Source organism: Phalaenopsis equestris, unplaced genomic scaffold (genome assembly GCF_001263595.1).
Source record: "Phalaenopsis equestris unplaced genomic scaffold, ASM126359v1 Scaffold001085, whole genome shotgun sequence".
Taxonomy (NCBI): Eukaryota; Viridiplantae; Streptophyta; class Magnoliopsida; order Asparagales; family Orchidaceae; genus Phalaenopsis; species Phalaenopsis equestris.
Window position 1 is genome coordinate 201,693 of NW_018165524.1, and position 24,067 is coordinate 225,759.

Sequence of the window (24,067 nt, forward strand, 5' to 3'; positions counted from 1 at the left end):
GTATTTGGTATTATTGGATGTAGCTATCATGCATGCTTTCGTCGGTGCACTTTTCAGTTCTGTAGATGCTTATTCCTTTTCAACTGGCTACTTGCAGGTTTGCTCCCAATACGAAAAGAAGGAAATTATTTAAAAGAATACAATGAGAATAATGCCACAATGATTCAATGAATCAATTCTCCAGATGTGGTGTTGTTCTTTTTGGAATTATAAATGACTAAAGAATGTAAACTTGATGTTAAATGCTGTGGAGTCTACAACTTTAACTAAATAAATAAATGATATAAACTTACATACTAGCACACAATTTTTATGTATTTATCTCACACAGTAGAATGTAAACTTGATGCTAAGTGCTGTGGAGTCTACAACTTTAACGAAAAAAATAAATGATAAAAACGAACAAACTAGCACACAATTTTTATGTATTTATCTCACACAGCCTAGTTTTCATATTTACATAACATTTTAGTGCTTTAAACCTATAAATAAAAAAGAAATATTTTACATTTTAAATATAATAGTGCTGTTTTTTTATGTGAAATTAAAATTTTAAACTGTGTAAAATATGAAACTATGTAAGAAAATTAAAATTATATCCACACACACACACACATAAGTCTAAAGTATTTATATCAACAACCAAAGTGAAATTTATGTGTTAAGATAACTATATACATAAAAATTGAGTGTTATGTTGCTAAACCTTTAAATTTTATACAGCTCCTTAATTAAAAATATCCATGCATTACAATTATTTACACATGCAAACCTAACAAAGAAAGGAAAACGCCAAAAGATACTGCAGCAATCCAGAAAATCATAAAATTTATCCTCCTAGTTTGATTTCCAAACAGTTCAACACATGGAAGCACAAGCGTCACAATTAGTGAATGTATATATACTTGATGCAGCCAGCTTTAGTTTTTTGGAAACAAACAGCAGCAGAGCTGCGAAAATGGAGTACATCTTAATAAATTTTGCTGCAGCAGTGCACGAAATTTAATCTATCAAAAATTTGCAGTGCAGACCGCTGTTGAAACCTTCCATAATGCTACAATCAAACAAACAAATTGCAAGTCTTCATTTTGGGAAAGAAATTAAAACATACAAAGATTGTTCAGAAATCATTCACCCCAAATCTAATCGACATGTATATATCTAAGAACATACGGAATATTGACCAAATAAGTGGACTATTGAAAAGATTACTGCACGTAATAATTTTCAGAATTCAGAATCTTGATGCCATGTAACAGTACACGGTAACATGAAGGTTTAACAAATATCTACAGATATGATCAGCAATTACCCAAAACCGTAATAATGAGCATCAAATGCGCCGAGCACAGCTCAATCCAGGCTAAGAGCCTATGAACAGCAGCTGCTCTTCTGAGCAACTGGCTGCCCCCTCATCTGCACAGTTGCCGCAGGCCTGCTGGCATTCACCGTTGGTTGGCTTGCCATGCTGTAACGCAAAAAGAGATAAATTCACAATTAGAGAGCAGATATTCTTAGATGTTTGATGATATCATATGCTACTGTTTGAAAGTATATGGGAAGATTTCAATACGTGCCAATCAATTCCTATGTATTTACCTATCTAACACCTATACTTCAATTGTTACGTACATGAAAAGGTGCAGTTCAGTTTTTGAAAGTTAAAATGGTGGTATTTTCTATGTAATATGAAAGATTTGGGCGGTATAAATGTAAAAAAGTAAAATTTAGGTGTTAGATATATAAATACATAGGAGGGTGGTATGTACGTAAATAACCCTTAAAAGCATGACGCTCACCGGCTTTTTATCTCCGATGTCATTTTCATGAATGCTTGTTCAACATTGGTAGCATCCTTGGCACTCGTCTCCAAAAAGGGGATGCCAACCTCGTCCGCTAAGGCCTACAAAAGAGAACCATAGAAATAGACGTGTGAAAAAGCCTAACTGGAGAAATGGGAGTTAAGCCATTAATAAGCTTTATTTTTATTGTTCCACATAGCTAAGAATGAGGTCGACGAGTACTTTAATTACCTTGCCAGCTTCATAGGCAACCACCCTTTCATCTGTCAAATCACATTTGTTGCCCACTAAGAGCTTGTTCACACTGTCGGTTGCATAGCGGTCGATCTCATTCAGCCATTGTTTCACATTATTAAAGCTTTCTTGGTCCGTCACATCGTAAACGACCTAAACAGAATGAATCTTCACTATTTCACAAGCTTTCATGATCCTTGCATGGATCATAAGATAGCAGCTAAAGAGTATAATGAGTAGAGATTGGCTTGAAAGTTACAATTATGCCATGAGCACCACGATAATAACTGCTAGTAATTGTACGGAAGCGCTCCTGCCCAGCAGTATCCCACTAGGTAGAAAAATATCAAAATATTAGTCCAAATAGTTGGTTGACAAAGCTGGTAAAATTTTAGTACTTACTATCTGTAGCTTTATGGTTTTTCCATCCTGCTCTACAGTGCGAATTTTCTAGATGGAACAAAGTTTCGGGTTAGGAATTGCAAGCAAGCAAGGCAGGGAAGCTTGAGACTGACAAAACTTACAAAATCAACTCCAATTGTGCTGATGTAGCTCTCCAAGTAAGAATCATCCTATGCAGTGAACAAATTAATCAATCTGTGAGCAAGATTTAATCAAGCCACCATCATGCAAAGAGAAATTTTTATTTTTAAAAAAAATGATGGCATGCCATAAAGAATATAAAAGAAAAGATAGCATATTTTGATGACAAAAATGCAAAGAAAAAACATTGCAAAAAAAATATACAAATCATGCATGCATTTATTAACCAAATGTGTGGAGCATTGCACAGATGGAAAAGTCCAAACATAGAAAATCTGCACAGCAAAGAAAACGCTGAATCTAAGAAATAATCTAGTTCGCAAAGTGAGATGTCTAACTCCTAAAAAAGAGTAATTTGCAATCCTATACCATCCTCAGGCTGTGAATTCCTCAAAAGCATAATTCAATACAAAAAAAATAATAATAATTTGAAGTTGATCATCACCTGATACTAGGAATTAATTTGCTCAACCAACAATTCAAATGGAGAAATTAAAGAACAAAACAAAAGCAAAAGTCTATGAGAATGAAAGCTAAAATTATAGATAATGAAATGAAATGCTTAGGATTGATGCAGGCAAATCACTCTCTTAAGCTAAAGAAGTGAACATATGACATAAAAAGTTTGAGAATGCAATTTAGTGCTTCTCTATTAAAAAACTGTGTATATCAAGGTTTTTTATGAGTATAGAAAATTTTGAAGGAAAGCAATATATTATAAAGGATTTGAGCAGCTTCTTCACTTCAGACTGCTGTCACAATACTATTTGACTACTATTTTATTATTGCTTTTCAAAAATTTTAGTGAGAAATATCTTTGCACAACAAATTTGATAGAGGATTGTAAAACTTATTATACCCTGGCAGCGTCAAAAAAGCTAATTTTCTCACAACTATATAGCTACCATAATAAACAGTTACAAAAGCCCCAAATAGACCATGTTTACCTCCATGAGTGGCTTCATGATCATCGGCAACACACACGTTATTTCATATTATTTGTAGAGTAGCTAGTTCATCTTAGCATTAGTTGGAACGTTATTTCATATAATACCGCAGAGTAATATCAAAGGAAGTCTAAAGCTGTAAGAATTCTTCCAGAAAATTTCAAAGAAAGTTAAAAGCTGTAAGAATTCTTCCTGAAACACAAGCAACATTGGCGGAAATTTCATAAAAACTCAACTAGGCCCATCAATTATACAACTTAGGCTCAGTTTGGGGCAGTGTTTGAAGCCGCGGAAATGCGTCATTTGGGGCGGCGGTTCTCAGGCGTCATGTGGCGTTTTTAGTAAAAGATATGTATACTAAAGCTGTTACTTGTGTTCGAACAGAAGGGGTATTGACCAAATATTTTCCTATTTCTGTTGGATTACATTAGGGATCGGCTTTAAACCTATATCTTTTTGCTTTAGTTATGAATGATCTTACTAGACATTTACATAAGGACGTACCTTGGTGAATGCTTTTTGTTGATGATATCTTTCTCGTGGATAAAACAAGAGAGAAAGCTCAGAAAAAACTTGAATTATGGAGATTTACATTGGAGTCTAAAGGCCTTCATTTGAGTAGAACTAAAACTGAATCCATGGAATGTAATTTTAGTAGCAGTATGTCACAGACAAATAGTCCCACATTGGCTAGGTGTAGAGCCGAAAAGCAGTATTTAAGTCCTGGGCTGCCCGCCACCCACAAGGGCTCTTTTGGGAGGTGACAAGTGGTATCAGAGCAGACTACTGTCTGCCAGGTGTGTGGACTCTCCATGGTTTGAAGCCGCAGAAATGCATCATTTGGGGCGGCGGTGCTCGGGCGTCATGTGGCGTTTTTAGTAAAAGATATGTATACTAGAACTGTTAATTGTGTTCGAACAGAAGGGGGATTGACCAAATATTTTCCTATTTCTGTTGGATTACATTAGGGATTGGCTTTAAACCTATATCTTTTTGCTTTAGTTATGGATGGTCTTACTAGACATTTACAAGAGGACGTACCTTGGTTTATGCTTTTTGCAGATGATATCTTTCTCGTGGATAAAACGAGAGAGAGCTCAAGAAAAACTTGAATTATGGAGGTCTACATTGGAGTCTAAAGGCCTTCGTTTGAGTAGAACTAAAACTGAATCCTTAGTAACAGAATTGTAAATACGGGTGATCAAATTATTAAAAGGTATGAAAGCTTTAGATATCTCAGGTCTATTGTTCAATATGATAGTGATATAGATGGGGATGTTATTAGAAGAATTCAAGTTGGTTGGTTGTTGGGGGAATGGAGGAATGCCTCAGACCTATTGTGTGATAGAAAAGTACCGCTCAGACTGAAAGGAAAATTTTATAATATGATGATGAGTCCATGATGATGAGACCTGCAATGCTCTATGGTGTTGAATGTTGGCGTTGAATGTTGACCTTTAAAGGAGAAGCATAAATCTAATTTAAGTGTTGCCAAGATGAGAATGATTAGGTTTTTAGTGTTGCCAAGATGAGAATGATTGGGTGGATGAGTGGCTTTACACTTAGAGACAAAATGCGAAATGAATATATCTGTCATAGGGGTGATGTAGCTCCAGTGACAAACAAAATTAGAGAGAGCCGTCTTAGATGGTTTGGTTGCATTAAAAGCCAACTATCTGATGATCCGATTAAGAGAGTAGATGTTTTAGATTCAACTTATGTAGAAAGTCAGAGGTAGACCTAGAATGACTTGGGCATATTGTATAAGAATGATCTTAATTTATTAGAATTAAATAAAAATATGACACTTGACGTAATGGAGAAAAGGATTCATGTAGTCAACCCCACTTAATAGGATAAAGGTTTTGTTGATATTAGGTTTTGTTGTAATTGTTGTTGCAAAACAAGCAAATGAATAATTTAAGTCAAGAACAGGATATAAATCACACAAAAATGAAGAAAATGTCTAACATCAATGCAAGAAGCATGCCTTGAAAATTAACATCCTTGTTTTCAAGGCACTCTAATGGCCCAATTAGGAGAGTAGATGTGTTAGATTTGACCTGTGTTAAGAAAGCTGTGTTAAGAAAGATAGAGATAGACCTAAAAAGTCTTCTTAGTTTCTTAGCATTAAATGAAAATATGATTAGTCAAACCCACATAATGGTATAAAGGCTTATTGTTGTTGTTTTTGTCTTCAAGGCACTCTAAGCATACATGGAAATTTTGATGTTTCATTTCAATATTTGATGATCAGCAATTTAGTGAGCCTCAAGAGTCCCTATTTATAAGCTTCAAAGGGCACAACATAAAAAACAATACAAAATCTATTAAAATCTACTCAAAACAAGAAGTTTATTTCACCCCTTTTGAACTTCAATAGAAAATCTTTCATAAAAACCAATTCTAGAATTGTTTGATGGATCCCAAAAAACAAAATAGCATTTCAAGCAAAACATAGAGCTAGCAAGGAAAAACGCTCAGAATTTGCACATGAAGCATTTAGTGCAAAACAAAGAAGCAGTAAGAAGGCATGTGAATAGCATTAGCATTATAAACGTGAAGCAAAAGGTGCTAGCGGTATTATAAAATGAAAACAGAAAACAAGATGAACGGTGAGAAAAGTAGGGAGAGGACCTAGAAATAATAGCAATAGAGAAGGATAAAGGATATCAAAAGCAACACAGGAATAAAATTGTTGACAGAAACCAAAAATTTGGGGGAAACAAGAAAAATGATTCAAAAAAAAAGCAATTGTAGCAATATTTGGTGGAAAAAATAATTAGTAAAATGTAGCAAAAGCTGATAATGATTTTACAAAACATGTCTTAAATGGATTTTCATGGTTGAGTTGAAGCCATACAGTAATGTGTTTAAACCAAAAAACAATATTCAAAACAACAAAAGAACATGTCCTTTACAAAGAAGCCGACATCCTAAGCATGTTTCTATAACTGAAATGAACTACAAAAGAAAAATTATCAATAAATACATAACAATTGCATTCTATATAAACACGAACATCCATAACTGAATCATTTGCCTGGCTTGAAAGAATTCAAGTTCTATGAATTTGTTACGCCAAATTTATCATGTAAATATAAACTATTGTTTGCAAATTAATACATGAAGAAGGCTATCATGCAATAGACAAAAAATACATTATATCCAATATCAATAGTAGTCAAAATTCGATATATGTAAGTTAGCTTCCAGAACAAAACAAGGATATTCATTTGAGGTGTTAAATGTGAATTTGAAAGGAGATAAATGGGAGAATAGACCACAATATTGGCAATAGGTTCACAAAATAAAGTCAAATGAGATTCATTTAAGATAGGACTGATACAAATACTTCCCCAGAATTCCAATATGAAAGTCTTAGTCTCAATAAGCTGCAAAACTTTATATTGCTCATCCTTTCTTCTTGTTAATTTATTAAAAGCTCATGTTGTAAACCAATTTTAGATTTAAATGCACTATTACATTATCATTTTATTTGAATTCCACATGTACCATTTTTACTCTACAACTAACTTATAATTGTTAGTTTTGTGTGAATCCCTCCATGCAAATTAAACAATAATAAAAATGCTAAAAAGCAAATTTGTGGCCTATATAATTAATAACTTAGTCAATTCAGGGAATAAAAAACATGCAAACCACACATATTATGCATTAATAAACGAATCACATCTCTAAATTCGGCTAACCCGAATGATTTACATACTAGAGGTGAAGATTTATGTGCATCAAAATCAAATCTCATTTTATGGTTTTCATTATTAGGAATTTTTATTGAAATGCTGATACCACTTTACTTTCTCCCTAAATCTCTTTTTATTAATCTGAATGTAAAAAAATCAAGAACAAAAAATAAATCAATTTCAATTTGAATGACAATGCTAATTTCATTAGAACTCTTATCAATGGTTATATCAGCTCACACAATTTATTTATTATCTTCAATGCACTTATGCACATAATTTGTTTACTTTTCCTTTCAAGTTTCATTTAATCTTTACAGGTATTTCAATTATATGTGTGAAATCAATAATAGATTGATCATAGGATCACTCAATATTCAAAGAACTGGATAATACCTCACTTGAGATTTGTATATATTGTGGCTGAAAACGACCCTAGTTTCTTTGCCTATGATCTTTAACAGAACACATCAAGATAACAAAGTAGTCTCAGGACAAACTATGTTCAACGATGAAATCTATAAACCAATCAAAATATGCAACCACGTAAGAATTATTGCCTGAAACCCTTGATATGATGTTCAATTGATCCCAATATTTTCTACATGACATGAACTGTTCTTTGAATCTATATCTAATATCAGCCCACGTTGTTTCACTAATTATGTTTGCTTCCCAACCAAGTTCGTCAAGATTCGTAACAATAATTTCAGAATTTTCATAAGTAAATCAATGATATTATTAAAAATTAAACATATTTTACAATTTTTTATTCATTCTAAAGATATCTGAAAGTTATGCCTCCCATCAAATGTAGGTCAACAATATCATTTTTTGTTTCGAAACACCTTGATTGTGCTCTATATAAATCTTTTATTTTACCAACGCAAGCATCATGCACTGCTTTAGTCAACATGATGTTTGCAACTTAAGACTCTGATACCAATTTGAAATAGGACAAGGGCAAAATTTTTAATGCAAATTAGAATGAGATGCAGAATGAATTACAAAGAAATAAGTATTTCACAAATTAAATCAAGAGTTTCCTTTTTAGGAAAAAAACAAAAAAATTTTGCTCATTTCAAATTATTAATAATCTCACAGTAATTAAAATTCCACAGAAAAAAACAACAAAAATAATAAAATTCTGCAATTAGTCACGCTCATGTTTTAAAAAGAAACACTGCATAATCTTAATAATATCCAATCACATGCAAAACCAATGACTAAATAATTCAAAGAGATGAACACAAATGGAAATCTGACAAAAGATAAAAACAAGGTCTCTCGGATGCAGCACCGGTACAGGAAGCAAATGGACCAACCATAGGGAGAATAATGAGGACTTTATATGGTTTTTTTGTTAAAATTGTAATTTTGTAAAACACTGTTTTCACGTTATGGATTTATATATGAAAAGATTTGATGATTTAAATCTCACGTGAATTTAATCCTTAAAATCTTGGGGAAAATTTATAAAAGATTGTGATAGAAGAAATTAATTGCATAATTAATAATTAATTAAATTTGTTATCATATTTTTTTGGAATTGTAAGGCATTAAGACGGCCCCCATTCCCTCCCTTCCTCCATTCATCTGCATTGCGAAGGAACTTATTTCATTGTCTCATGATATACTCCAATATCAGTATTTCCTTTAATTTTATTGCCTATTTTATGTTCTTCCCTATTGAAAGGGATTCCTATTTTATTTTTTTCAATTATTTTATATATTTGTTGTGTAGTGTAATGTTCGAGACAGAATGAATAAAATTATTTATAGTTTCCATATGGAATCAAAGCCGTAACTCTAAAATTCTCTTTCATTCTCGTTCAGTCGCAGTTGTTGCTCATCTTCGAGGTCATCTTAGCTATGAGTTCTCCTGTCAGAGAAAAGATACTCTCACTTCCCTGAACATACTCCTCGTCTCCTTGCCGACTCGAAGAACCGCTCAAACAAGTTGCAGAATTTAATGAATGTCCCGTGCAAACTCAACGACCCACGACAACAGATCGCATAACTCCATGAAGACCTTTGCGTCTTGTGCCTACAAGAAAACTTTGCTCCAATGAGTCAAAGAACTCAATGAAGACCTTTGTGTCTCGTGTCTGGGCTTCTTCTATGTCTCGACAACTACTCAAGTGAAATCTTTAACAACTATTGGAGAATGCTCAGTCCAACTTCTCTATTTTGTTTCCCTGCTCGTTGGCTAAATCGGCTCCTCTAGTCGCAGGCTTGAAGAAGGCCCGATCACAGAGATCATGTGGGAACCAAGAGTAAGGCATCTCCATCTGGTTTGGTCATCCAGTCAAAAATCAAACTAAAGGTCCTCTTGCTTTAATCAAAGCAACAGAATTCCAAGATTCATACTTCACAATCAAATCATGGTAAAAAACGGCATGACCTCATAATCTTCTTCCTTGATAGTCACTTCAAGAACCGAGTCGACATCTGCAACTGCTATTGTGCCTGTTAACCCCTCTAATTTAGTCACAAACCATAAACTACATGGCCACAATTTTCTTCAATGATCTCAATTCGTCTTCATGCACATCCATGACAAATGGAATGATGGATATTTCACAGGCAAAATTTTGGCAGAAACATATTCCAAATATCAGACATGAAAATTTAATGATCATATTATCATGTAAGGGTTAATACATTCCATGATCACGAAAATTAGAGAAAATTTTCTTCTCTATAGGGCAGCCGACGAGTATGAGAGGTTGCATGTGAAATATATTCTAGCATTATTCGAGATCAACACCATACTACATGATCTACAACAAGGAGAACTGAGTGGTAACTCACATGTTGGTTGTAATGTATAAGGTTCGCCCTTGGAAATGTCCTGATGAATCTGCCTTTTACAAAAGGATTATTGAACAAAAAAGTCCATTAAATTCCTCCTTGTCCTCAAAAAAGATCTTGATGAAGTCAGGAGAGAATTATGGGAATCAAACCCATCCCTACTATTCAGGAGGCCTTTGCAAAAGTTCAAAGGAACAAGAGCAAAAGGAAGTTGATAATGATAGACAACCACATCACACAATCTGTTAAAGCATCAATCTTATACACTCAAAATTCTTCTCAAAATAACAAGTCCAAGCAATGGCGTTAATGGTGTAACCATTGTAAGAAACTTGAACATGTGAAAGAAAAGTGATGGAAATTACATTGCAAACCTACATATTGGAATCCATCTAATAAAAAATATGATAGGGAGAACCGATCAATTGTTTTCACAACTAACAACAATTCAAAATTCAACCCATTCACCAGGGAGCAAATGGAGGCATTGCAGAAAATGTTTAATTCGAGTTCCGGATAAGTATCACAATCCTCTACCGAGCAGCCTACTAGCAGGATGGAACAACTAGATATCATCTCTTTTTATCTAACAATGGAAGATCTCTACTTTGGATGATAGATTCGGGTGTTTTTGACCCCCATGACTAGGATATTCACGCTTTCATCAACTATCAAGAAATCAACACCTCCAAATTTGTTAGATTTGTCGATGGATCTCACTCTAGAATTATTGGGAAAAGAGGAGTGAAAATCTCTAAAAGTACTTATCTTTTTTCTGTCATGTGTTCCCGACTAGATTGTAAATTACTTTCAATAGCAATCTTACTAATGACATGAATTATATTATTGAATTTCATTCTAATTAAAAGTTTCCGATAATAAATTCAAGGAAAGTGATTGGCAGTATTGAATTGCATCAAGATTTACACATACTCAAGATAAGCTATTCTCTTAACAAAACTGTTCTTCACCATCCTCTTCTCATATTCCTAAATATGTTGAGTCATGTTTTATCATGTCATTGTTTTCTTAGTCATCTCAATTTTCATTGTGTTGCAAAGTTGTAACATCATCTCCTTATTAATCAAATGTTAAAATTTTATTAGTGTGAAACCTATCAATTGACTATGCATACTCCTCACGTATAACATTTGTCTGCGTACAAACTCTCACATCATTTCTCTATCATCGAAAATGACATTCAGAGCCATCAAAATTAAAAACCAACGATGGAGTCAGATGGTTTGTCTCTTCATTAAAGTTAGCACTAGAACCAGTTGAATATTCCTCATGAAGCAAAAATTTGAAACTACACAAATTTATTAGTCCTTTCACGACATGATTTATAATTAGTTTCAATGCAAAATTCATATTTTTAAAACTAATAAAGAAAAGGAATACTACAACTCGATCCTTGGATCCTACTTTGCAAAGAATAGGATTATCCATGTGTGCTCCTGTGTTGAGACTCCACATTAAAATGGGATAGCAGAAAGGAAAAATATATATCTCCTTAAGGTATCTAAATTTATAATGCTTTCTCATAAAGCCCCAAGAGTCTTATACGGAGATGCATTGCTCACAGTCACCTACCTTGTTAAAAGAATGTCAAGCAGAGTCTTCAAATTCAAAGCTTCTCTCCATTTTTCAATGGGAACATTCCCTCATAATAGAGCCTTCTCATCAAATTTTGCTCTTAATATTTGGTCATCTCTTTCATTCATATTCACCAATCTAACCACACAGCTTGACTCAAAATACATTAAGTTTATCTTCCTTGGTTATGCTTCTAACATAAAGAGGTGTAAATGCAATTCTCCCATACTAAGTGTTGATATGCATTTAATGAGAAATCGAGCATGGGAAATTATTCTCCCCTAATTATCCACTATTGTGTTCTTTTTTTTTTTTTTTCATTATCATGATGATTTGAATTTCCATCCAATTGTATTAGGGTTAGTCTGAGTTGTATTTATTAGTTATTTGCTTGATAAGAAAATTAAAGAGTTTTTTCCTCTAAGAAAGTTCCTCCTAAATTCAACACTAAGAAATATTATAGCTACAAAGATTTTACATTCTTTGAAAAACAATCCTACTACCCAAAGTCTAAAATTCAGCGGGGGAGTTTGGGTGAATAACATATTTGGGACAATACTTTAGATACACACACTGAACTAGAGTCGCCACAACTTATTCTACTTCTCTCTAATCATCATGTTTCCTAAGTTCCACCACATGAGGTTATCCAACCTAAAATTAAAAACAAAAAAATGACAAGGAACGTTGTTTGTGCACTAGAAGAAAGAAATTCACCATGACAAAGATAATGTGCAACCGTTGCACTACTTACAAACAAACCTAAATTCACAAATCCATGAAATTCCAAGAGAGGTGAAATCTAACAGAGAAGCCAGAAAAAGTTGCAAAAATTATCCTATCCAAGAGTATGTTGCCTATGAGAAGTCCTAATCATATAAAGCTTTTGTATATAATCCTGATAGCATGCAGATACCCAAATCTATTCATGAAGCACTTTAAAGTACAGAATGGAAAATAGAAGTTGAAGAGGAAATCCAAATGCCTGATCTAAAGGACACATGAATTTTTACAAAAATTCTTCTAGATAAAAGACTCATTGGGTGCAAATGAGTGTTCAATGCCATGTGCAAAGCAGATGAGAGCATTGAAAGGTTCAAAGCCAGGTTGGTCTCCAAATGTTTCACTTAGTCTCTAAGTTAAATATTGTAAAATTCCTTTCTTTGGCAATGAACAAAGAGTAGAAGTTGAGTCAACTTCATATCAATATTGTTTTTTTTTTTTTTTACAAAGACCGTGAGAAGGAAGTGTATATGGAGATCCCACAAGGGTTGAAAAATAGCTCAAATAAATATATGATTTGTAAACTAAAAAAAGTCAATATATGGGCTCAAACAATCTCCACGAGCTTGGTTTGACAAGTTTGCCAAGACTATGAAATTTAATAGGTACATCTAATGTCAAAGTGATCATACATTGTACATAAAGCATACACAAGAAGGTAAGAAAGTTATATTAATTATCTATATGGATGATATGATCATGAGAGGTGATAATAAAAAAGTAATTAAGAATATTAAATAGATTCTTGCCACTGAATTTGAAATCAAGGATCTAGGAGCTATGAGATACATTTTGGGTATGGAAATGGTAAACTCCGAGTAAGGAATTGTGATATCTAAGAGAAAGTGCAAATTAGGCCTCTATTAAAAAAGACAAGAATGTTAGATATAAACTTGTTGAGACTCCTACGGATTTCAACAAAAGGTTTAAATTTGAGAGAAAAGACACATGTGAAAAAAGGTAGATACTAAAGATTGGTGGGAAAGCTTATCTATCCACTATACATAATATCTTTTTCTCTATCAGCATTGCGAGTCGATATACGAAAACTCCAGATGAAGAACAATCAGAGATAATTTACAGAATATAGAGGTTTCATAAGAAGACCTTAACAGAGAATTATTGTTTAAGAAATCAAACAACTAGGAACTAAAAGTTTAAACTATGGTTAGTTGGGCAGAAGAACTCACGAGCAAAAGATCCACATCTGGAAATTGTTATGGGAAAATCTTGTCATAAGGATGAGCAAGAAACAAGCAGTGGTCTCAAGAAGCAGCGTAGAATTTGAGTATCGGGCACTTGCTTTGGAAATTTGTGAAAAAATGTGGATTCAAAGGTTATTCAATGGTTAAAGATGCTCCACGGTCAAACCCATAAAGATGTTTTGTTACAACCAAGCAGTCATTAATATTGCAAAAAACTCTGTGCATCATGACAGGACCAAACACATTGAGATTGATAATTATTTTATCTCTAAAAAAGTCAATGGTGGTATTAACACTTAGCATACATTTCAATTCATCTTCAAGTCACTGATGCCTCCAGAGCAGCTTCACCGATTTGATTACCAAACTGGGTCTTTACAACAACGATAACCCAGCTTGAGGGGTAGTGTGGAATTCCTTATCAGTAAGAAATATGCATCAGGAAATTTATTTTATTATCTCAGAAAATACTCTAATAATTGTGTTTCATTTATTTGTATTTCCTATTTTATGTTTTTTCCTATTTAGAGGGATTCCTATTTTATTTTTTGTTAGTTATGCTATATATATGTAGTGTAGTGTAATGTTTGAAACAATATGAATAAAATTATTTCTAGTTTCTACAATAGAGGTTATTGAATGTTCAAAAAAATTGAAGCATTTTCCTAAAACTTGGGAGGTTGCAGCCAACCAAGGAGTTGGACAATTGGTGATCATTCAAACTGCTATTAGTTTGGTAAGTGATGAATTATTTTATCCCTGCACTTTTTTCTCTTTTCTTCTTTTTTTTTTTAGTTATTGTGAGTTGCATTCTCCATCTACCATTGCCTTATAACTCCATAACGTCCCCCCCATAATTTTCTCCCACCAAAACCCTAACCAAATACCATTCAAAAATGACCGACCTATGCTTGGGCAGTTCAAACCAAGTATTCATCCCTTAGCCTGTTAATCAATCTAAACCCTTAGAAATTTGGTGAAAAGCTCCAAAATTAATCTAGTCACACTTTTCTAAATTTAACAAAACATTTCAAGTTTTTTCTTAGGCCCTATTCACTAGGGCCAAAGATCCAAATAAAGCTTATTGCATATTAGCTCTAACAAGCAGAGTTAACAACAAAAGAAGCCTTTATAAGAAAACAATGCAAAGTAAGTGCCTGCCACCAAACCTAAGCATGATTTTCAACATGTAAGTACAACTTAAGAGAATTAGGTTATGCCATTGCAAACGCAATTGAAAGTCTTGTACACTGGCATGAATAATGAGTGTGCCATAGAAAAATGTAATATAAACTAAATCTTTATTAAGACTAAAATAGCCTGAGCGATCATTGTGTGCTGCACAACGTTGGTCAAGCTAACCCAGATTTTAATAAAGAGCAACCGACACTTCATTTTATCAGGTGCACTTGTTTGATGGCCTTTTCAAGTCATATAAACCTAAGGATTATTCTATCATCAAATGACATGAAAGTTCCATACAAGCCATCGTGTTAGCAGCTGTATGATAATAGTAAAAACGAAAACATTAATTAAAAGGAGAATACAGAGTTACACCAAATCAGCTTGCTGAAGAATATAAAGCATGGCTAAATGAATTCTTCTTACCGCAAATCTTAAGAGAAGACATGACTTGCCAACCCCCGAATCTCCAATAAGCAAAAGCTTGAAAAGATAGTCACTGCAAAAAGCAGAAACTCATCAAATTTTAAAACTAACCTAAAGAGCAAACTTTTGCACCAACTGTCATTTGCATGGCGTCACTCATTTTGTTTCATGGAATCAAGCATGAGAAACTGAATCGTGTTAACTATGGCCCTAATTTCATATAAATTTAAAATCCAAAAGTAACTTCACCACATAAAACATCAATGAAGCCAATGCCAGCAAATGGATTTAAAACTTTTATGATGCAAGATGGAACCCGAATTGCTTGTTTTAGATCAAGGTACTCAGCATTTTGACCATATTGGCAGCTGAGCCAAGTGCCCACTAAATATTTTTAAAATTAAAACAACGGATACTCTTCCTTAAGTGTAACACATATCAAAATGATTTTCATGACTGAAATATAATAATAATAAACAATGTAAGCAAATTCCAGAGAACCTCAAAAAATGACAGTTGCGAAGCCAACTAAAGCAATATGAGTGTAATAGTTTAAATGAAATAGGTAAAATAAGAGAAAATAGAGACAGATTAAGCCAAATTTTCTTAAGTCAGAATATCAAAATCATTGGATCAATGATCAAAACCCCTAGGAGCTTTGAAAAAAAGATGCAGCACCATTTAGAAAAACCAATCTAATTGAACGTAGTGTCTCAAAGTATCTCCATGTCAACAGTCAAAACCAATACATAAAAAAACAATAATATGCCAAAAAGGAAAACCTCTTCGATAAGAATTTAGTAAACTTGGAAGTAGAAAGGATAAACTGAAAATCACGAATAAATACGGTAATCTAATTCGGTAAACTAATAAAGGAAATAAAAGAGTAGACAATTGTTGGACATAACAATCAAATTAGCAAAATATTGTTAAATTACTCAAGAAAATATTGTTGTTATTTTCTTGAGTAATTTTCTGGTTTTATGATTTCACTCGTCTTAGATTTATTTATTTAGATATGCATTTGATGATAAGGCGTATAAGACTGCGATGTTTCTCAATTAAATGGGGTTTCCTTGATATAGTTTAATTTCTGTTGGTTGGAATGCTGATCAAGTAATTTATTGTATTCAAGAGTTCAAGTATTTTATTGGTTCAAGGTCATGGAGCCTTTATTCATGGGAACAGGGGCCATTTGATCATTTGCTACCATGCATGTGAATCTAGTTATTTTTCTCTGACGCTATTCCTATTAGTTAGCAACTGCCAGTTCATTCATGTTTAACCAACTATATTCTACTGCAGTTGATAGTTGATACCATCTTCTATTAGTAACCTAAAGAGCAAACTTTTGCACCAACTGTCATTTGCATGGCGTCACTCATTTTGTTTCATGGAATCAAGCATGAGAAACTGAATCGTGTTAACTATGGCCCTAATTTCATATAAATTTAAAATCCAAAAGTAACTTCACCACATAAAACATCAATGAAGCCAATGCCAGCAAATGGATTTAAAACTTTTATGATGCAAGATGGAACCCGAATTGCTTGTTTTAGATCAAGGTACTCAGCATTTTGACCATATTGGCAGCTGAGCCAAATGCCCACTAAATATTTTTAAAATTAAAACAACGGATACTCTTCCTTAAGTGTAACACATATCAAAATGATTTTCATGACTGAAATATAATAATAATAAACAATGTAAGCAAATTCCAGAGAACCTCAAAAAATGACAGTTGCGAAGCCAACTAAAGCAATATGAGTGTAATAGTTTAAATGAAATAGGTAAAATAAGAGAAAATAGAGACAGATTAAGCCAAATTTTCTTAAGTCAGAATATCAAAATCATTGGATCAATGATCAAAACCCCTAGGAGCTTTGAAAAAAAGATGCAGCACCATTTAGAAAAACCAATCTAATTGAACGTAGTGTCTCAAAGTATCTCCATATCAAGAGTCAAAACCAATACATTAAAAAACAATAATATGCCAAAAAGGCAAAGCTCTTCGATAAGAATTTAGTAAACTTGGAAGTAGAAAGGATAAACTGAAAATCACGAATAAATTCGGTAAACTAATAAAGGAAATAAAAGAGTAGACAATTGTTGGACATAACAATCAAATTAGCAAAATATTGTTAAATTACTCAAGAAAATATTGTTGTTATTTTCTTGAGTAATTTTCTGGTTTTATGATTTCACTCGTCTTAGATTTATTTATTTAGATATGCATTTGATGATAAGGCGTATAAGACTGCGATGTTTCTCAATTAAATGGGGTTTCCTTGATATAGTTTAATTTCTGTTGGTTGGAATGCTGATCAAGTAATTTATTGTATTCAAGAGTTCAAGTATTTTATTGGTTCAAGGTCATGGAGCCTTTATTCATGGGAACAGGGGCCATTTGATCATTTGCTACCATGCATGTGAATCTAGTTATTTTTCTCTGACGCTATTCCTATTAGTTAGCAACTGCCAGTTCATTCATGTTTAACCAACTATATTCTACTGCAGTTGATAGTTGATACCATCTTCTATTAGCCATACTTATCCCCTAAACAATATGCTTATCTCGATCAAGTCAACCACCGGATTGTAGCATCGTACATTAATCTTGTAGCAGCACATCCATGTTTCTATGCACATTGTGAACAGCACACCATCTTCCACAGATTTCTTCTGGATGGTGAATGCGTCTTATACACATTGGACCTGAGAATTGATATGAAGTTCATTAGCTTTTTAATTTGAATAGTGCCTAAGCAGTTCAAGGCCACATCTGCCAACTTAGGAGCAATAAATTTGAAGTATATACAACAAGAAGCCTTTATCCCACTATGTGAGGTCGGATACATGAATTCTTTTTCTCCATTGCATCCTATTTAGTGTCATATTTTCATTTAATTCTAATAGATTACGATCATTTTTTATGCAATAAGCCCAAGGCTTTTTAGGTCTATCTCTGCCTTTCATAAAATTAGTCAAAGCTAAAACATCTACTCTCCTTACCAAATCATTAGATGGTCGGTGATTAATGCGACCGAACCATCTAAGACGACTCTCTCTAATCTTATCTGCCACCGGAGCTACCAACCCTATCACAAATATATTCATTTCGCATTTTGTCTCCGAGTGTCAAGCTACTCATCCACCTAAGTGTTCTCAACTCATCAACAATTAATTTTGTTTTATGCTTATCTTTTCAGACCAACATTTTGCGCCATAGAGCATTGCAGGTCTCACCACGTTCTTCTAAAATTTTTCTTTCAGTTTAAGCGGTACTTTTCTATCACACGATAGACTCGAAGCATTCCTCTACTTCAACCAACCAAGTTGAAGGAGTTGAATTCTATTAATGATATTGTTATAATAACAACAGGATTCATTTTGATTTTGTATGTTTGGAAGAATTTCTTGCCTTCCAAACAAACCATAGAAGAAGAGAAATCAAAATGCTCTCAATAATTGTTGGATGAAGAAGGGAAACATCTAGCCATTTCAAAGTTAATTTCTTTATGGTTGGGGATTAAAAATATTTTTATGAAGGATCTCATCCATCCAACGCCAGAGTTTTCACTCAGTAACTCCATTGTCAAAAAGGTGATTAATGGATTCATATTGAGAGCAAGACTGGCATTTGGACACAAGGATAATACTTTTATTTTGAAGATTAAAATCCATCAGTAGGAACCAGTGGAGGATTTTCCAAGTCAAAATGGATTGCGAATTAGAAATGGCTCTTTCCTAGAAAAACTTAAAGAGTGGAGAAGGATTCTTTTTAATCTTTATAAATCCCAAGCTTCCTTTACAGAAAAGGAGCCATTGGGCGAGAAGGTGAAAATCATTTTATCAGGCGAGTCTAAATAAAATTTAGTTTGAAGCACGAGCTGAAGGATAGCAGAAGGTAAGATATCAACCAGAAGGGGGATATTTCACTTGCCATTGGAAATAACGTGATAAACTTCTAGAGAGGATGTCGAGTGAGAATTGATGAGAGTGTCCAAATATTCTATACCAAGTCAGTTGTTTTCCAGAAATAAGTATTCTCACAACCCAGACCACTGGCTATTAAAGCTACAACGGTCCATTTGATGAGGCACAAGTGCCTTCAAATAAGAGAATTCCCCTTTTTGTAATATCCAAGAGCAGAATGATTCCCTTGGCAGCACTTCTGAATAATGAATTTGCCTTGAAGGCTTTTGCCCATACACATTGTCCACCAGAGCTTAATGGAAAATGCATTGGCCAAACGAAAGGATTTACAACCCAATACACGTTCAATGATGGGGAAGCAAAGCTTCTCCCAAGAGGACCAAAGGAATGCATGATTAAGCTCAGTCGATCCCCAAAAGAATTAATTTATAATAGTATCGAGTTTGTGCGAATACCCTTAGAGGGGTTTAAAGATTGAAAAATATAAATTGACGGAGAGCAAAAAAACACTTCTAATCAAAGTAGGTCTTCCCCCCATAAAAAGCGGGTGAAATTCCCAACTAGCAAGTTTTTTTTTCTGATAAACGTAATGATGCATCAAACAAAAAGTTCCTTATGTTCCCTTTATTGAGAGGAACACCATGATACTTGATATGGAGATTTTTAAAAGGAAAATTAAGGATTCTTTTGATATAATCCATATTTTTCTATTTAGAAGTTCTAGCAGGAATATAACAACTCTTGTTAGGATTAATTAGAACGCCACTGCCATCTTCAAATTCAGTAAGAACCTTCTTAATAAGTTTAATCAATTTAATTTAGCCATTCCAAAAAATGATGAAATCATTAGCAAAGCTCAAATGAGAAATAATGGAACTACGCTTCAATTTGTAGTGATAAGACTTATAATTCACAAATAGGTTATTAAGACTTCTAGATAGGTATTCAACAACAATGATAAAGAGGTAGGAGAAATGGGATCTTCTTGTCTCAGCCTTTTGTCTATTTTGAAATAGCCATGCGATCTACTTAATAATTATATAAAGCCAACAATTGTCAATAGATTTGAAGATTAACTTAAATACAATCCTCATTGAATCCAAATTGAAGGATTTGATACAAGAAAGCCCACTTTAAGTTATCATAAGCCTTAGTAATGTCAAGCTTAAGAATGATCTTGTAGCCACATGCTTTAACATTAAGATCATGAGCCAACTCCTGAGCAAGGAGGATATTGTCCACAATCAAATGAGCTTTCACGAATTTAGATTGGTTGCGGGGATATTATTTTAGGAAGCACAAGAGATAACTGACTAGTTAGGATTTTAGAAGGCAATTTATTAAAGAAGTTACATAAGCTAATAGGCCGAAAATGCTCCCTTTGTGACGGGTTTAGGATTTTAGGAATTAATACAAGTGAGGTGTTGGTAAAGAATTTAGGAAGCGGATTCTTTTGAAAGAATTCAACAATAGGCTCAGCAATATCATTTTTAACAATATGCCAACATTTCTGAAAAAAAATGCAATATCATTTTTAACAATATGCCAACATTTCTGAAAAAAAATGCAATATCATTTTTAACAATATGCCAACATTTCTGAAAAAATGTAGTAAAACTATCACGACTAACAATAGTGTCTGAATTCATATCCATCACATAGATATTTCTTCCATATTAGGCAATTTGTTTAATTGGAAATTATCAAGAGGTTTAACTGGAATAGAGAATTGGTTATTATCTTTAAAATGTTGAGAGAAATTTTTAACACCAGAGCTAACAATTTGGTGTTCTTCAGATAAGATAAGATCTCCACATTTGATTCTGATGATACAATTTTTAGTTTTATTTTTGTTAACTAAGGAATGAAAGTATTTTTGTTTTTGTCACTTTCTTTAAGGAATTTACAACAAGCCTTTTGTTTCCAATAAACCTCACAATGTTGAAGTTTATAAAGTTTTATTTGGGCATTAGTAGTTTTTTTTAGATCTTATAACTCATTTCAGCAGATTCAGATTGCCCAAGTTTATATACCTCATCTTCAGCAACACGAATGTTGGCGAATAAGTTTTTAAAATGCTTTTTATTCTACTAGTTCAATACTTAGTTCAATACTTGTTTCATCCCCTTAAACTTGGACATAACTGATTTGAATCATGAATATTATTATCAGGGTGAATAGGAGCATTCCAGTTCTCTGAAATTGTTTGAAAAAAAGAGTCGTGTTCCATCCACATGTTTTGAAAACGGAAGTGCTCGGAGATTGGTTGTTAGGATTTTTGATGGATAAAAGTAAAGAAGCATGACCCGATAAAGTCCAACTAAGGTGTTCCACAGAGGTGAAAGAGAAAGTATTAAGTCATTGATTATTAAATAAAATAATATCAAGTTATTGCTGTAATCTCTTATTAGTCCAAGTAAAAAACGAGCCAATAAAGCTAATATCAGTAAGTTTACATTCCATTATAGTATCATTGAATTCTTCCATTGATTTTGGAGAGAGAGCCGCACCTCCACAATGATCATTGGTCGTAGTGACACGATTAATGTCACCCCTACCTCAATACCTTCAACAATGTGTTCAAGATTTTGCCATAATTGCGCTCTGTTAGATCTGGCACACCTAGCATAAATAAATGACCAATAAACATTAGTAATAAATATATTCAGTTTGTATGAACCACTTGTTTATGGTCCACGAGAATAGAAACAAGATCCACAACTTGTTAGAAGATTTGGAGAAGCCTTTTGGAATCCCAACCGCCTAGAAATTGAATTAATTTATTGGCATTAACCATAGGTTCGACAATAGCAATATAGGAAGATCGTAAATTCTATAAAGATTTTCAAGTCTAGTTCTGGAAGTAGTAGCTCAAATACAACTGATGTTCCAATAGCGACAAGAAATCATTAATTAAATTTGTTGATGGAGTTAGAGAGCCATATCTTGTAATAATGTGAGGTAATGCTAAGGCATTTTTTAATTCATCATTTTCCTTCTAGTAAATGTATGAAATCCATCATCAACACTAGAAGGGATAGTAATACGAGCGGAGGGAAAATATTCCAAAGGTGATGTTGCAATAGAGGAAGCCTCCCCCCCCCCTTCCACCATGATACTTGATAGGAGGTTTTTGATGAGCCTCACTTCTTTTGTTGAGCACTGGCGTAGTCATGTAGGAGTCAATTGGAACAACTGGATCCATCGAAATCATATTGATGGAACATCTTTCAAGTTCTGTCAAATACTCTTTCGGGATCGTTATCCTCCCGTTTTTGAAATTCTTTTCGAGCCATTCTTTGAAGCTGATACAGTTCTCTATAGTATGTCCGAGCAGTCTGTGGTAGGGACAGTAGTTGGGATGATCTTTCTTGTCGACTTCCTCCGGCCTTTTTGGCTCTCGTAATCTGAATTTAGGATTTTTAATCAAGTCTTGAAACATCTTTGCAACAACTTCTTTTCTGAAAGAATATACTTTGTTCAATTGCTTAGCCATAAATGGACCCTGTATTTCATCCATCTGGCATGGGCTATGCTGGGATGATTGTTGACCGTGATGTTGGTTGTATTGTTGGCTATGCTGTAGATCGTACTGCTGCAGATGAGGCTGCTCAACTGGAATCTGTATTGACTGCTTGTCTTTACCCACCGTTGTTACTCTCTCTGATTTCTCTTTGAATGTCATCGCTGACTTTGGACTATTATGGGGAGATGCCGCCGGTACTGTGGTAGCAACCACCCCATAGACTCCATCCTCTCCATAGGTAGCAGGCAACTGGCAAAACTTACTCCCCATGAGTAGAGGTAAAGTCTCACGTAATCCTGTCTCATCCAGTCGGAGGTCGGTGTCAGTAGTAGCCAACTCTGTGGCTTTTGTCTTCTCAGTCCTTAGAATTTTCTGGTTGCGCCCCCTTTCTTGTGTCTTAGTAAGTTGCACAGACTTTGAATTGGACCCAATTTCGAATACAGAAAATGGCGGGGCAAAAGCATCGACTGACACTTCTTCGTATATAATCTTCTTCTCTTTGTTTAATGGAACAGTTGGTGTAGTAGCAGTGAACCCAGTTGCAGAAGCAGAAACAGTCCTGGGAGCGGTCCCGGCGCTCCTAGCGGCAGACTTTATAGCAACAACAGGGTTCTTTTCAATCAATACTCTTTTCAGAGGGGGAAGTTCCTTAGCAGACTTCAGGTTGAACTCCACAATAGGCTCGGTGGACCTGTGCGTTTCAAACTTCACCATTGTGGCAACGACATTCCCAAACTTGACTTCAATATCGTCGAATCCTTGTCCAAACTTAATGACTGCCAAGTCAGGTAGCTCACTCTTGCTAATAGCGAACTCCATTCCGGTGGCGAAAGAAAAGATCAACTTTGGTGAAGACATTGTCCCTGTCATTTGAAAAAATTTCCGGGAGTCAGTGACGTCCAATGCCTTGCAATTTCAACGAAAGTACTCAAGTTAGCGCACTTGTCTTATGAACTGAGTATCCTTTGAAATTTATTCATGTGAATCTTGTCTCAAATTTTGTGATTTGTTTCATTTTGAAAATTTGATGGAATTCCGTTTTGTTTGGAGTTTAAATGCAAGATTGTGAGAGTGAAATTTTAGTGTTAACTCGTTCACAATAAGTCAAGATCGAAGAGGAATAAAACATAGGACACAACAAGTCAAGATTGAAGAGGAATAAAACATAGGACACAACAAGTCAAGATTGAAGAGGAATAAAACATAGGACACAACAAGTCAAGATTGAAGAGGAATAAAGCATAGGACCCGGTCCGACAAGGGGTAACTTCGCATCGGACTCGCTTCGATAGACCACTCCTAATCTACCACACCTATTGGGGGTCCATCCCACTAAACCCTAGGGATTCCTGGACCCCTCTGCTTA

At 34.1% G+C, this 24,067-nt stretch overlaps 1 protein-coding gene across 1 annotated transcript in view; it reads right to left on the reverse strand.

The window, feature by feature from the left end:
* Positions 1-1,179: 1,179 nt before the first annotated feature.
* The window catches only part of LOC110033076 (ras-related protein RIC1), a 39,427-nt gene continuing 16,539 nt past the window's right edge, over positions 1,180-24,067 (reverse strand). The window contains exons 2-8 of the mRNA XM_020736939.1: positions 15,240-15,312; positions 2,561-2,608; positions 2,439-2,486; positions 2,296-2,367; positions 2,034-2,189; positions 1,800-1,903; positions 1,180-1,468 (exon numbers count right to left, since the gene is read on the reverse strand). Coding sequence (XP_020592598.1) covers positions 1,372-1,468; positions 1,800-1,903; positions 2,034-2,189; positions 2,296-2,367; positions 2,439-2,486; positions 2,561-2,608; positions 15,240-15,312 — 598 coding nt within the window. The 3' untranslated portion in view covers positions 1,180-1,371. The remainder of the gene's footprint in view (positions 1,469-1,799; positions 1,904-2,033; positions 2,190-2,295; positions 2,368-2,438; positions 2,487-2,560; positions 2,609-15,239; positions 15,313-24,067) is intronic.